Source organism: Rhodamnia argentea, chromosome 3 (genome assembly GCF_020921035.1).
Source record: "Rhodamnia argentea isolate NSW1041297 chromosome 3, ASM2092103v1, whole genome shotgun sequence".
In the NCBI taxonomy this organism is placed as follows: Eukaryota; Viridiplantae; Streptophyta; class Magnoliopsida; order Myrtales; family Myrtaceae; genus Rhodamnia; species Rhodamnia argentea.
Genome location: NC_063152.1, coordinates 10,402,138 through 10,415,457, shown reverse-complemented (window position 1 = coordinate 10,415,457; position 13,320 = coordinate 10,402,138). Strand labels below are relative to the sequence as shown.

Genomic DNA, 13,320 nt, shown 5'->3' with positions numbered 1-13,320 from the left:
GCGTTTTATAATGGAAATCGGCTTGACATGTATGACCAGATCATAATTAAGGTAAAGGGTCTCATGACAAATTCTATCTAGCAAAGCAAATTAGTCGTATGAAGCAAGTTTACGCATCGTTAGTTTCCCACATAGCATAATCCCATGTCTTTCATTCCACTAATATCATCCTTTTTTAAATAGTTCTCACTGTGACAGAACAAAAACTACTTCTCTGACTTTATAAGTTTTCCTCTTGAAATATGATAGAAGGAATAATCTACGGTTTTATGGATTATTTGTTGCTTCTTTGTTAATATTCATTGCTTTTAAATAGTTCTCACTGTGACAAGACAAAAACTACTTCTCTGACTTTATATGTTTTCCTCTTGAAATATGATAGAAGGAATAATCTACGGTTTTATGGATTATTCATTGCTTTTAGCATGGGTGCAATGTGATTCTTCATGGAGGACATTGAGGCTTCAGCCAATTACGTATGGTTGGATGCTCTCCATTCTCCATTTGTACCAACTCATGGCTTTGGTTTGCTACTCAAACCGTATGTTGTCGATCTCTTTAAGAAACATAATGTCTAGAAGCTTCACTTTAGGTGCCAGCACGTTTTCATCTGTAATATTGTCATAGTTACATGTATCAATGAACGATTTGCTGGAAGTATTGAGCTATCTACCACTCATTTCCTCTGCCTAGTTGAGCTTTCCGTCACTTTTCAATCAGCCATGATAAGCGGTTACCCTTCTTTTTATAGAACGTTCAATCATTTTTTATACACTCAAGGTTCTTTGTGTTTTTCGGAAAGATTGCGAAAGTCAGCTCTCTTAATTACATTTTATTTTGTGGAAAGTTCTTATTCTTTTACTACAAATCACATAATTCACAACTGTGTGGTCACTAACTCTGAATTAAAATTCATCTGGCTTAATGATACACTATTTGGTCTTCTAGACAAGGATTCATATAGAGGGACCTTATTGGGTAGTGATGTGTTGGCTGCTAGAACCCTTATCAGACAACCACTTTGTATTATTGCTAATTCCCTTCATTATTCCATTTAGAAGCTAGTCAGGATGACAAACTTAAGAAGACATTTGGGCTCTTGAGATCATGCTCTTCTGCAGCAGGAAAATCTAAAGCCACTTCATCATCTAATAGAACTTCAGAGGACTGGAATTGCGGTTTTGGAGCTGCTGTTGTCTTGGATGGACCAGTGGGAGAGCCAGTGGAAAGGTTTGATTCAGCTGGCAATTATTCTACTGCTCCAAAGCTTGGAAAATTTCGAGGTCCTCCTGAAGATGTTGAAGATCCAGAGTCTGCCATGGATGGGGATAGTGATGGGGTTCAACTACAACTGCAGAGGAAAGTTCCTGGTGGCAGCAGTGGACTTTCTAAAATCCATGCTTATTTCAACTGTCTTGGGACTACTCAAAACCAAGATGCCTCTCTTCCAAAAGAAAGCCTAACTGTTCCTTATAATTATGCTGTTCCTTGTTCTGAGAAGGATAAGCAAGTGGACTTGCAGCCCAGGGATGGCGTGCAAATGTCATCAAGGTATGGGGGTGTTGGCTATTAGTACCTTGAAATTTAACAAAAAGAGAGAAGAAGAGATATTCTTGGATTTGCCAGCTAATTGTCTTTTTCTCCGCCAAAGCTCCATTACCTCTCATGTTGTATTTTGAGTGAATCCCTGCTGATTGTAGGTGTTCGAGGTTGATCGCTTCTAGTGCAAGGCTGAGAAGTTTGTCTCCAGGAGTGGAGTTGTCGGAACGAAATAAACGAGCGGCAATAATCTGTGACTTTTTTGCAAAAGGATGGTGCATCAAAGGGAGTTCATGTAGGTTTCTGCACATTAAAGATAATGTCAATAGTACTCCTGAGCTGGTGCGCAGACATGGTACTGCTTCAAGTTGCATAGAAGAAGCTGCGCTCGATGAAGGTATGCTATTTTTAGTTTGTAGTTGTTATTTCTTTAGCCAGCACCTCATGTTCTTTACGAGCTTCATATCTTGTGTCAGGACGAAAAGATGATTTTGAGAAATCAAAATCACCAGGGTTGCCAAAGCAGTGTGCTTCTTCAGTTGCCAATAATTCTGTATTATGTTCTGGTTCTTCTTTGGAACAGATTCAGTCGCAGGTGGTTAGAGAAAATGACAGCGTGCACCAAATCCATTCAGTAGCTGTTTCCAAACCCCTTGGTGTTGAAGATTTATTGTTTAGCACTCCAACTGGTTCCCATCAATTGCCTCCATTCAAGCATCACAATGGATATATGTCTGCAGATATGGACAAAGGTAGAGATTTGCAGGAAAGAAGTTGGAGTGCTGATGATTACAGAATGCATTCTTCAAAGCTTAGTATTGGTGGTTCTGGTTCAATGAGGGATTATTGGTTACCTCCCTCAAGTGGTTCCTTAGGATCTTTTAGTTTAGGCCAAGATCAGCAACCCCATTCTCATGGTTCCTTTACAGAAGGCCAAGGTACTAATCAGGGCAAATTTATTGGCGATTCTTCACCTATCACAAGCCACCCTCTTAATTTAAGTGACAAATATCCTTTGAATACTACAGTATTGCCTTCCCAACACACCTCAAGGCTGACAGGTTCTTCAAGGATCTTTGATTCTTTCTCTGAAGCCTCAAATCCTCTTCCTGCTCAGGGTAGTCTTGACGTTGACTATGCTGGCAATCGATCTTCTTCTCTCTTGGGAAGTTCATCCGATCTAGCTCGTTCTGATCCAGGAAATTTATCTAAAGCAAATGTATCTGCAGATTCACGCCCATGGTTCGGAAATAGGAGGACATTTTGTTCTTATGATTGGGAGCCATCTGAACCTTTTCGACCATCTGTCTTCATTACTCCGACGACTATACCATCTCCAGGGAGTAAATGTGAGCCTTTCCGTGATAGCATTGAGCAACATAAAACAAGAGATGAATCTTTCAGATTGTCGTTTTCCAGTCAGGGAGCATCTGTTCTTAATACGGCAGAGCAGCTGGTTTATAGCGATTCAAAACGGAACCTAGTTGAAGAACGGGGAAACAACTGTTATTCAGTATCTTCACATCATAGATTCAATGCGCATGGGTTAGACAAGGGCAGTTACTTACATGGAAAAGATGTAAATGGATCTGCAGTTGAGACGGCAGAGAATTCAGTTGTTGACAGCCAAACTGAAAATGACATGTCCAAAGAGAATGACCAGCAGTCAGATCATGGCAAGGATAGTTCCCACATTGGTGGAAGTAGTATGGATCTTGGCTCTGCGCTTGGAAGCGATGTAGCTGGCTACAGAAAGGACGTGCTGTCTGACAAAGCTAGACAAGATATTGAAATGGATGTCACACAGAAGAAGGCTGCAGATGTGAACGAGGAGTCGAAGGCATTGAGACATTTTCGAGTTGCTCTTATAGATTATGTAAAGGAACTATTGAAACCGACTTGGCAAGGGGGTCGTCTCAGCAAGAATGCACATAATTTGATTGTTAAAAAAGCAGTCGACAAGGTTCTTACCACCTTACAGCCGCAGCAAATTCCGCCTAACCCGGAGTCAATAAAGCATTTTCTTTCTTTTTCACAGCTCAAACTCAGAAAGCTGGTTGAGGTGAATAACTTGATTTTGGAGATGTATTTACTGCAAAAAAGAATGAAAGGGCAGACATGCTTAACACTGAAGTTTAACATTTACTTCTGTTACTTGCAGGCATATGTTGAAAAGCATGGGAAAGATTGAAAGGACCAGTCCAAAGCATCTTATTCAAGTTTTGCTGTGTTTTAACTGCTGGAAGCCATAGTAGATGGTTGTACATTCTTCTAGTGCGAGTAAAAGTGAGATTTTCTCTGGGCTGAATAGTTTCTGTGACAGTATGCATACTTTCAGGGTAATTTGGGTGTTGATGTTTGCCTTCCGCTGGGTATTTATATCATGGGACAGGAGAAAAATGTATTTAATTATTTCATTAGATATCAATGTTGTTAAGATTGGGATCATAATTTGGATTGATGATGGCGCCTAAATGATAGGATTGGGAGATCCTAGACTTTCCGAAAGAAATATATGACATGCCAATACTCAATAAAAACTTTTTTGGTAAGATCCAAACGTCAAAGGAGTATTAGCCAGTATCACTATAAAAACCTATATCATCTCCAATACTGGAAATGATGCCTTTTTTTCTCTCACCTAAAATCTATAGATATAGAAATTTAAGTGTAAAATCTCTGAATGTAGACATTCAAGTCTAAATATATTAGATTCATATGGCAATTTAAACAATCAATTCGGTAAGATCGTATCAATCCTATGATTTTTTCAGTTACAATGGATCCACCGAAAAAATCCTCGTAAGAAAGATCTATTTTTAAGATCAAACCACTTCTCAAATGTTAGATCATAAAGTTGTAAGGTAAGTAGATTCATGTTTGGATGTTGACAACTGTGATTGATGTACTCATTCTGGAAGGATAGTGATCTGGATAATAAATGCAAAAAAATCTCTCAAATGATGCTTAAATGGTCGTGTCGAGCCTTGTCTTGTATGGTTAGTATTCTTAGTAAACGTGAGATCCGTGGTTCCTTCTGATGAAAAGCTGGTAAAACAGACTTTTGGTTATTCATCTATCGTCTTTATTTCACTCTGTTTTCTGCATATTAATCCATTCTGATTATGTCGTCCATGTCGTATTTTGCTCCAATTAGGTGTTTCCCCTCACTGATTGCCAGAAGATGATGGCAGTTGTTCTCTTGAATTAGCAGTTGATGGCCTCAATTTGTTGTTTGCCATCATATTGGGGAGTTGATAAGAATGAAATGTGAAGTTGAATGACCTAGTTGGAATGACTTTAAACATGGTGAGGAAAATTTAATTTAAGTGCTGAATAAAATGTGTCATGCACTTGGGTGAAGCATCTTATGAACATGGTTGGCTGTGCTTATTATAAGGGAACCTATAAACGCATGTCCTCTTCCCTTGTAGAAAGAGGACAAATTATGCCTAGGTTAACCTCACTTGGTTCATACAGTTTGAATGGTGGTGGCAGAAAGAATTTTTCAAGCCTTCTAGTATTAAATCCAGTCATCAGCATAATTTTGTCCTGTATGCTGTAGCATTCCTAAGGAGGTAAAATGCATTTGAGAGTGTCTCTGGTTATAGAAAACCATTCTGCGTGAAAGAAACTGCAATATGCTTTTGAAGATGTAGACTACAGAATGAATCCTTATCTCTAAGAAACCGGAAGTCCAAGGACTTATTTTTTTGTGAGCAAAGTTTCTCGCCACTTTGTTGTGCAAAAAATGGTGTCTTTTGCTCTCCCCGTATTATTACCCCTGTCAATCTATTTGTGAGATCACACTGCAGGAGTCTTCTCACATGCCTGAAACCTGCCTATGTTGGTCAGTGCTTTTCTCCCCATGAGGAATCTTCCATTTCTCCTTCTCCCTTAATGCTCAATGACCGTTTTCACGTCTTAGAAATAGACGTTTCTCAAGAGTGTTTTGGGTGGTATCCATCCACCTATTTGTCAGTATGATTCTAAATTAAGGGTGAGGTGGATACACAAGGATATTTAGGAACTAAGTCATCCCAAAGGAGTCTCCTTTGCATGTCTTATTTGTCTCGGTCTTACAAGAAAGTGCTGGAAAGGTTCTGCAAGAAGTGGTCATTGCGATTGAGATGATATATAATATAGTAAGCTCTCACTCATACAAAAGATGATTGGAGATATGCCAGAGTTTTTTCTTTGCAAGAGTAAAATTTGTGTATCTTTCAATAGACTGTAGAACTGTATATATTCATATATTTGTCAGCTTCTCTAGCAATATTTGCCCGAAGAAGACAGTACTTGGTTCCCCTTCCCATTCAATCTTATCAAGATGCATGCCTCTCTGTTGTAATGAGTCTGCTTGTTTCATATTCTATCAATGCTACTCTTTAACTTGAGCCAAAATTTCTTTCTTAAATATTTCAATCTACAGTGGCTTGGTGGAAGTCACATTGGTATGAATTACATGAGATACTTGCTTTGATTAATTAAGCTAATCCGCATTAATAGTCTTTAAAGAAAAGAGCGTTTGGGACCAAACTGACTGGGCCAACCAGTTTTTTGAGGTTTGGTCCTGTTCAATACCATACCGAACCTTTTCTTTTTGTTTTTCCACTTTGATCTTGCTAATTTCATGAACTTATATCGGCACCAAATTGGAATAGCTTAGAAATACTAGTGTTTTTTTTAAAAGAAATAAAAATGGAGTCCCGATAAATCACTCGTTTATACAAACTTAAAATACAAATATTATCTATCCAGAATCCGAATGACAAAGATAATGAAAAATTTAGAACAACATGCAACATTGCTCAATTTCATGGATCTGTTTAGTTTCAAATAATTGGGTCTAGAGCTAAAAGTTAAAAATTGTTCGGTCGACTTGTGGAATATTTCTGAGAAAAAGTCCTTTTGAATCAAACTAAACCTGTTTGAGCCATTTTTTCCCTCATGGTGCTTCTGATAAAGGATCCTTTGATATCTTATTTAAGTCATTGCATTGACCATGACTAAAACTAAACGTACCTTATGACCATCTGTAACTAACACTCAATCTCGTATTTGCAGAAATGAATAGTTGATAAACACAACAATGTGACCAGAAAAAACTCCACCCGATCTACTTTCTCTCTCCTTGCTTGGATTTAGCCTTAGCGATTGGGTTGATGGCATGACATTCTCTGCAGGGGAATATGACACAATGCATTTTGCGGCCAAACGACAAGCTTGAAGAGGTGTACTCCTTAGTTGCTTGCTCTTTTGTTCCTCGATTTGCTTTACGTATATCTTCCGTGCAGCCCTTATTCTTCTTATTGAAGTTCTTGTTGTTCTTCTGAGTTTCTTGTGGTGACCCTCTGGAGTATGTGCTGTTGTCTATCTGAGATTGCTGTGCCTGAAAGAGAAGTGCGTGCGGAACAAGCTGGCCATTGGAGATCAAGATGTCTGCCGGGGAGTGGCTTAGTTGATCGAGTGCAGTTCTGTCTGGTGCAGGGGGACTGAATTTGAATTCTCGATCGTGTTTGGCATTGTTGGAGGGGAGCTTTGTTTGCTGATCTTGAATGCACACCAGGCCTGCGAAGGAGAGTGAATCGAGTGAACTGTTGTCAGCTGCAACATCCACGGAAATCTTGTTTTGTAGGCGAGTGCCCATTGTTCCTGGGATAAGTTGCGTCTCAAGTTTGCTATTTATATATGGAGAGATTTAACAGTATTTGGATGCACATGCTTGTTTGTACTGTTTGTTTCTTCTTTGCCTTTTGCCCTGAACAGCTATCTAATATGGGAAAACATAAATATTTTCCTGCCTTATTCTGATATGCTTTGAGGGAACATGTGTGATTGTAGGGAAAAAAGGTTAATTTCCTCTGTGTATCAAAGTAACTCTAGTGAGCTCCGTAATCCATTGTAAAGCATAATACTAAATGAAGAGAAATTTCTTGGAGTTGCTTTCAGTGTTCTGCGAGGTGCAGTTAATTTAGTCCTGAATGCTAAATATATGAATTAGTTACGTGAAAATACTCTTAACACTGATTGTGCTTCAGGATTGGCACGAGCAAGCTGAAGTGGCTGATTGGAAGTCAGAGCAAGGAGAAATCTTCTTGCAGTCCAGGTAGGATGGTACATGTAAGGATAGACCTCTATCTTTTTTTATTGAAGTCCTTTTCATCATATGCAAGTGGTAGAGATTTGTCTGTTCGCATGGTGGACATTAAAAAGAGTTGTTCTGGTGGACATTAAAAAGAGTTGTTCTGCAAATATAAAAATAGCGAAACCTCCACTTATTGCCCTCATGCCCGAGCAGGCGTTGATATCTGTCATATTTTTGTCCTGGATCTTGTAGAACTCCAACCTCCGCCTTTCCATATTGGATGCTTTTACAATTATCTGATATGTACGAGGATGGCTGGCCGTTCTAGTGAAACAACGCGGCTTGTTTCTCATTTGATAGCGGTGGCCTCCTTTGCAAAATGACATTGCCGAGACTTGGGGTGGTGGGAATTACAAAGGTCGATGATGTATTATAATGTACCACAAATTTGCCAATCATTTTGAAGGGGCTACTTTTAAGTGTTCCCTCATCCTGAAGATACCTTCCGTCCTGGTCTGCATTGTCATTTTGCGTCCCATTACATTTTCATTGGACCTTACATTAGGGTATCTACTGAGGAGGCTTAAGTTGTTGAGCTACTCTGGCTGCTATTTGCTGATGTCTTGGACCTTATACCTGAATTGCCGTCCATGCATTTTACTCTATTATCAGGCATTGGGCAAGCTGATTCCAGAACTCACGTTCCTAATCTAATGTTGGATACTCGAGAGGGAGTTGATTTTCAAATGGTTGTCTCCGTGCCGACCACTTGATAAAGTAATGTGAGCACGGATTGCATATTAAAATTGTTGATCTCATTCGTATCTTGTATGAGGGAATCTAATCGATTCCTAGATTATCATCTGGTGTTGGAACTTAAAATACAGTCGCTGATGCAGGGATGGACGGGATTGCATTGGAAGCAGCCGGCTGGGTGAGGACGCGCCTGGAACTCGGCTGGCTCTTATTCGCAACTCGAATAGGGGGCTACCAAGCTGAGCGTGCCCAGGCACTTGTTGAGAATGTCCGATGGCGAAAGCCCTGTTTATGAAGTTGCTGCTGCATCGGATCGCCTGAAAAATCTCAAGCTTTGTATTGCTCATCAAGTGTAAAAGAGTGATCTTTTGAGATCACCCCGTTGATGAACTCCTAATCCTTTGTATATTCGTTCGGGCCTTCAACCAGAAATCAAGAGACCAGAAACCGTATCGGTCCGATAGAAAGATTCAGCGGATGGGCTAGTCCAAAGGTTGACGGGGCTCGGCCCGTAGCGAAGTTGGCCCTTCCGTTTTCTCGTATTTTGTTGTTAAATCTCGCGATTCTCGGTGCACTCAAAGTTGAACCAAGTCGAAGTTATGGCTAGTTCTGCTTGATTGCGAGTCTGAACCAGCCAGAACCAACCAGTAATGGGGATCTGCAAGGGCCATTAAGGCAATTCCCAAATTGGCAAAGCCCTCCTCAACCACCACTGCTCTTGATGTGGATTGGCTGATGGGGCGATTTGGGTCTTTTGTCAAGAGCAGAGCAAATCGAAGGAGCGTTGGTGGAATGGTGATGGTATGGAACCCACGTTGGGCAGAACCAAAACCACTCGGAAAGGGAAGAAGAAAGAAGAACAGGAGCGGTGGCAATAACGACATCAGGGCTGTGAAAAATTAGGAGTAGGGTGTGCGGGTATTAGGGGGGCCCTTCTGGGCCTGTCTCCTCAGAAAAAATCATATAGAAGAGAAATCAACGATCCAATCCGGATGGCTTAGGTAGGCGGTTCCATACATGGAACTAGAAATCAAAATGAAAATCACCATTTCACATTTTTAAAATTGAGAATCGAACTGGTGCCTCAGGGAATCCCCTTGAACAAACCGATTGGGTCTAGTCTGTGGGGGCTTCCTTTTGCTCACCCCTACCTAACCTTACTAGCTTGTTCTCGGGCCATAATAATGCATGTCTATGAATTGAAAATAGTGTTTTTTTTCTAAAAGGGTAAAAGTGAACTTTTAATAAGATTTTGAGGGCTAAAAGAGAACTTGCCAAATTTCATTAATTGATGGAGTAGCATCCCGGAAATGATGAAAGCTCAAGGCTGGTGGGGACTTACCTTGAGCTTTCAGTTTACCAAGGATAGCATTTACCCAAATGCTTAATCAAATGCCTCGTTTTTTTTTTTCAAGGGGCTTTGAGCCACCAACGCCCCTTGGGAAAATTGAACCAAATACAACCATAGTAGTATCGTAGGAAAATTATCCAAAAAATCTTAATCCTATTGCATTTTTGCCAATTCAGTTATAAACATTTAAGTTTACTAATTCCGTCTTAAATCTTGTCATATTTTGTCAATTAAACCCATTTGGCCAATTTTGGCTGGAAATTGCTAACGTTTATGCATGCCATCCTAAGTGGCACGACCGATGTTGATGTGGACAAATTCTAATAGTATTTTAATACTTTTTGAATTTTTTAATAATCTTTTATTTTCTTTTGTCCTTTACTTTTTTTTTTCTGGTTGTTTTTTTCTCAAGAATCGGCGAGGGTCACGACTCTTTGCCAATCGTAGGCAATGGTCACGGCCCTCGCCCGGATCTAGACGAGGCCATTTGCTGTCTCATATGAGTCCGGCCTCCTTGGTCGAGGGCGAGATAGCCTTGCCTAGATTTGGGCGAGGGTAGCTAAGGAAAAAAAAAACCAAGAAAAGAAAAAAAAAAGGAAAAAAAGAACAATATTAAAATTTGTTCAAATTAGCGTCGGTCATGCTGCGACAACGTTCACCTCGGCTATTCCCTAGCAAAATTGGCTCGATGGATTCAATTTGAAAAAAAAAAGTGAATAAATTTAGGACTAAATTTGCAAACTTAAAAGGTTTAGGATCAAAGGTATTGGCTTTCATTTTCATTTCTATCTTGTTTGTTAAAATTAAGTAACAAATAATTAGCTTAACTAATTAGCAATTAAACGCTACTCTTACATCAAATTGAAAGTTTGGGTGTTTTTATTTGGAATTAATTCGAGCAGAGCCAGCCTTTTCTATTTAGTTTGAAACCATCACTAGTCCGATCCGTATTTAATTTTTCTAAAGTCGACTCCCAAATGCAAACCATGCTCACCATCCTTAGTATGGTCATCGTATTTTTTGATGCGGTAAATAGTTAGCGATGCACCTATATCTTATCTTATACTATAGTAATTAGGAGTGAGCGGTTCCATGTTCCATACATATTCTACTTGGAACCAACCCATCCAAACTTGTTCCTCATTTTTTTTTTGAACTTGGAACCTACCCTATTATAGGTTCCAATGTCGGAAAAATTGTCAAAAAAATCTTAACCATATTACAATTTGTCAATTCGGTCTTAAACATATTGCAAAAGAGTTGGGACTGAATTAGCAAAAATGCAATATGTTTAGGACTTTTTCAACAATTTTCCCTTTCAAGATCTAAATAGGTTCCACCTATATTTTAACCGAACGATTGTATTGAATTATCACATTTAATGATCATAATTTACTACTACAATGCATTGACCATAACTCATATTTACAAGCAAGAATAAATACGAAACATTAACGAAGTAAAAGTCTCAGTCATAAATGTCGCCGAAAATAGAAGCTCAAACTAATGGTTCCGGATTACACGCTTATCACCGAACGTTATGGAATATCGCATTATCATGCAGAGAGAAACACCAAGAAGAACACAGAAACTTGTTATATATTGCATTACATGTTTCAAATTTCAAATTTCACCTATTTGAAATTTGAAACCTACACCGACGAACGGGTTTCTCAATTTTTTGAACTTGTAACCCACCCTCTATATCTAGGAACTTGGACTGGACATGTTCTCCATCAGTCCATTTTGAAATTTCAGATTCTTTCCTGAAATTATGCTCATTTCTAGTAGTAATCCGGACCTTCATTTTAATATCATTCCTAAGCGAGCCTAGCCTTTCTAGGTGCGCGCTCGAGCCATAATAATGCACGTCCATGGACAAGAAGTCATGATCGGCCTCGGTCATGTCGCGATGCACCATTCTCGTGTGTCGTCTTTCATTAACTTTAAATTTCATCACATGAGCTCTTAATAATTGGATTCTATAATTAACCGAAATCGATTTATTTACGACCAAAAGATAATTATAAAAAATAAAATAAAAATAAACGGAGGCTCCACTTGGAAAAGCGACCATCGACCTAACTCTCTCATCCAATCCCAATAAAAACGCCAAAAGACAATTCCATCCTGCGGGCCCCACGATCATACCTTCATCCTTATCCAAACCACCCCTGAGATTTTCTATCTTTCTTTTCGACACTTCCACTCCCCATGATTTTGCTATTTCCACTCTCTATCCCCTCCAACTCAGAAACTCTCGCGCACTAGAAAACAAACCCGGCATGGAAATAGCCAAAACAAGAAGGGGACGGGAAGCCATCTGATCTCATCGGCTCGATCACCGCGCATTTCCCATTATTTATAAGTCAAGAAAGCAACGCAGATATTTGCACTGAGCTCTGTACCTAATTCTAGAGAGAGAGAGAGAGAGAGAGAGAGATGGTGCTGCTGGAGAAGCTGTGGGACGACGTGGTGGCCGGGCCTCAGCCGGACCGTGGCCTCGGGAAGCTGAGGAAGCTCGCCGCCGCCAAGCCTGTTGTCGTCGTTAAAGGTCCTTCCTTTCTGGGCTTTCGTTAAGACCATCTGCTTTGATCGACCCATGGATATGATAACTCGATATATAAAAATGGAAGGAAGCTCTTGATGTAGTGGAGTGAGCCGCTGTTCTGCGTGTTGTGTTGTGGTTTTTGTCTGGTTCCATCTTTGGATCGCGAGTTTCGACGCCGACATCGCACTATGAAGCGCAGTTTCATCGATATTCGTGGATTTTTTTTCATGTGGGTGTGTGTGTGTGTGTTGTGCAGAAGGGGAAGGGGAGAGTAGCAAGTACCAGAGGTCGATGTCCATGCCGGCGAGCCCCGGGACGCCGGCGACCCCGACGACGCCGACGACGCCCTCGACGCCGGCGAGGAAGGAGAACGTGTGGAGGAGCGTGTTCCACCCGGGGAGCAACCTGGCGACGAAGACCATGGGCGGCCAGCTCTTCGACAAGCCCATCCCCAACTCCCCCACCGTCTACGACTGGTACGTAAAATGGTCGCACCATCATCCCCTCCCGCCATGCACTGTGCATACCGACGCGCCGGCGCGTGCACGTCGCGTCACGGGCCACTGTGGGTCGCGCTCATCTTGGTCGTCGGTCATGATGTGGGATCCGCCTAATGAATAATTTATAGACGATCTTTCGATCTCTGTGATGTTGAGCATGAGGGTGACTTCGAGTTAACTTGTGCGTTCAGACGTCCTAATCAAGTGTTTGGTTTATGATAATTTTGAAGCTAATCATGTCCTCCCCATCCTTATCTGATCTCGCAGGCTCTACAGCGACGACACCAGGAGCAAGCATCGCTGAGGAACACTCTACTGACCAAACCTCTCATGGGATTGTAAATAGATCGTGGTTTTGCTTTTCCTTTCCTTGTCGTTTTCTATCGCTCCTGCTTGAGAGGACGTCTCTTTTAAGCTTTCTTTTTGAATGGAAATATGCTGCGAGTCGCTGTGATTTCATACTTTGCAGCCGCTCGGCTGTTGATCTAATGGTGAATCTGAGTTGGTTTATGAATAAACTTCAAGTTATCTGTCA

General features: G+C 40.6%; 2 protein-coding genes across 13 annotated transcripts in view; both read left to right on the top strand.

Moving 5' to 3' along the window:
* Positions 1-7,493, top strand: part of LOC115750368 (protein FRIGIDA-ESSENTIAL 1) — an 8,593-nt gene extending 1,100 nt beyond the window's left edge. The window contains exons 2-8 of one of the 10 annotated variants that reach the window (XR_007197865.1): positions 1,059-1,551; positions 1,701-1,936; positions 2,016-3,601; positions 3,701-3,825; positions 4,697-4,848; positions 6,726-6,773; positions 7,030-7,493. Coding sequence is in view for 1 of the 10 variants with exons in the window: in XM_048276454.1 (XP_048132411.1) it covers positions 1,059-1,551; positions 1,701-1,936; positions 2,016-3,601; positions 3,701-3,730 (2,345 nt within the window). In the remaining 9 variants the exon portion in view is untranslated. Of the gene's footprint in view, positions 1-1,058; positions 1,552-1,700; positions 1,937-2,015; positions 3,602-3,700; positions 4,092-4,696; positions 4,849-6,606 lie in introns of those variants that run through there. The other 9 variants (XR_007197871.1, XR_007197869.1, XR_007197867.1 and 6 more) reach the window with 9 other exon arrangements.
* Positions 1-13,320, top strand: part of LOC115750388 (auxin-repressed 12.5 kDa protein) — a 19,254-nt gene extending 5,934 nt beyond the window's left edge. Inside the window, exons 2-4 of one of the 3 annotated variants that reach the window (XM_048276529.1) lie at positions 12,154-12,288; positions 12,536-12,761; positions 13,053-13,320. In XM_048276529.1, coding sequence (XP_048132486.1) covers positions 12,177-12,288; positions 12,536-12,761; positions 13,053-13,089 — 375 coding nt within the window. In that variant the 5' untranslated portion in view covers positions 12,154-12,176 and the 3' untranslated portion in view covers positions 13,090-13,320. Of the gene's footprint in view, positions 1-12,069; positions 12,289-12,535; positions 12,762-13,052 lie in introns of those variants that run through there. The other 2 variants (XM_048276528.1, XM_030687704.2) reach the window with 2 other exon arrangements.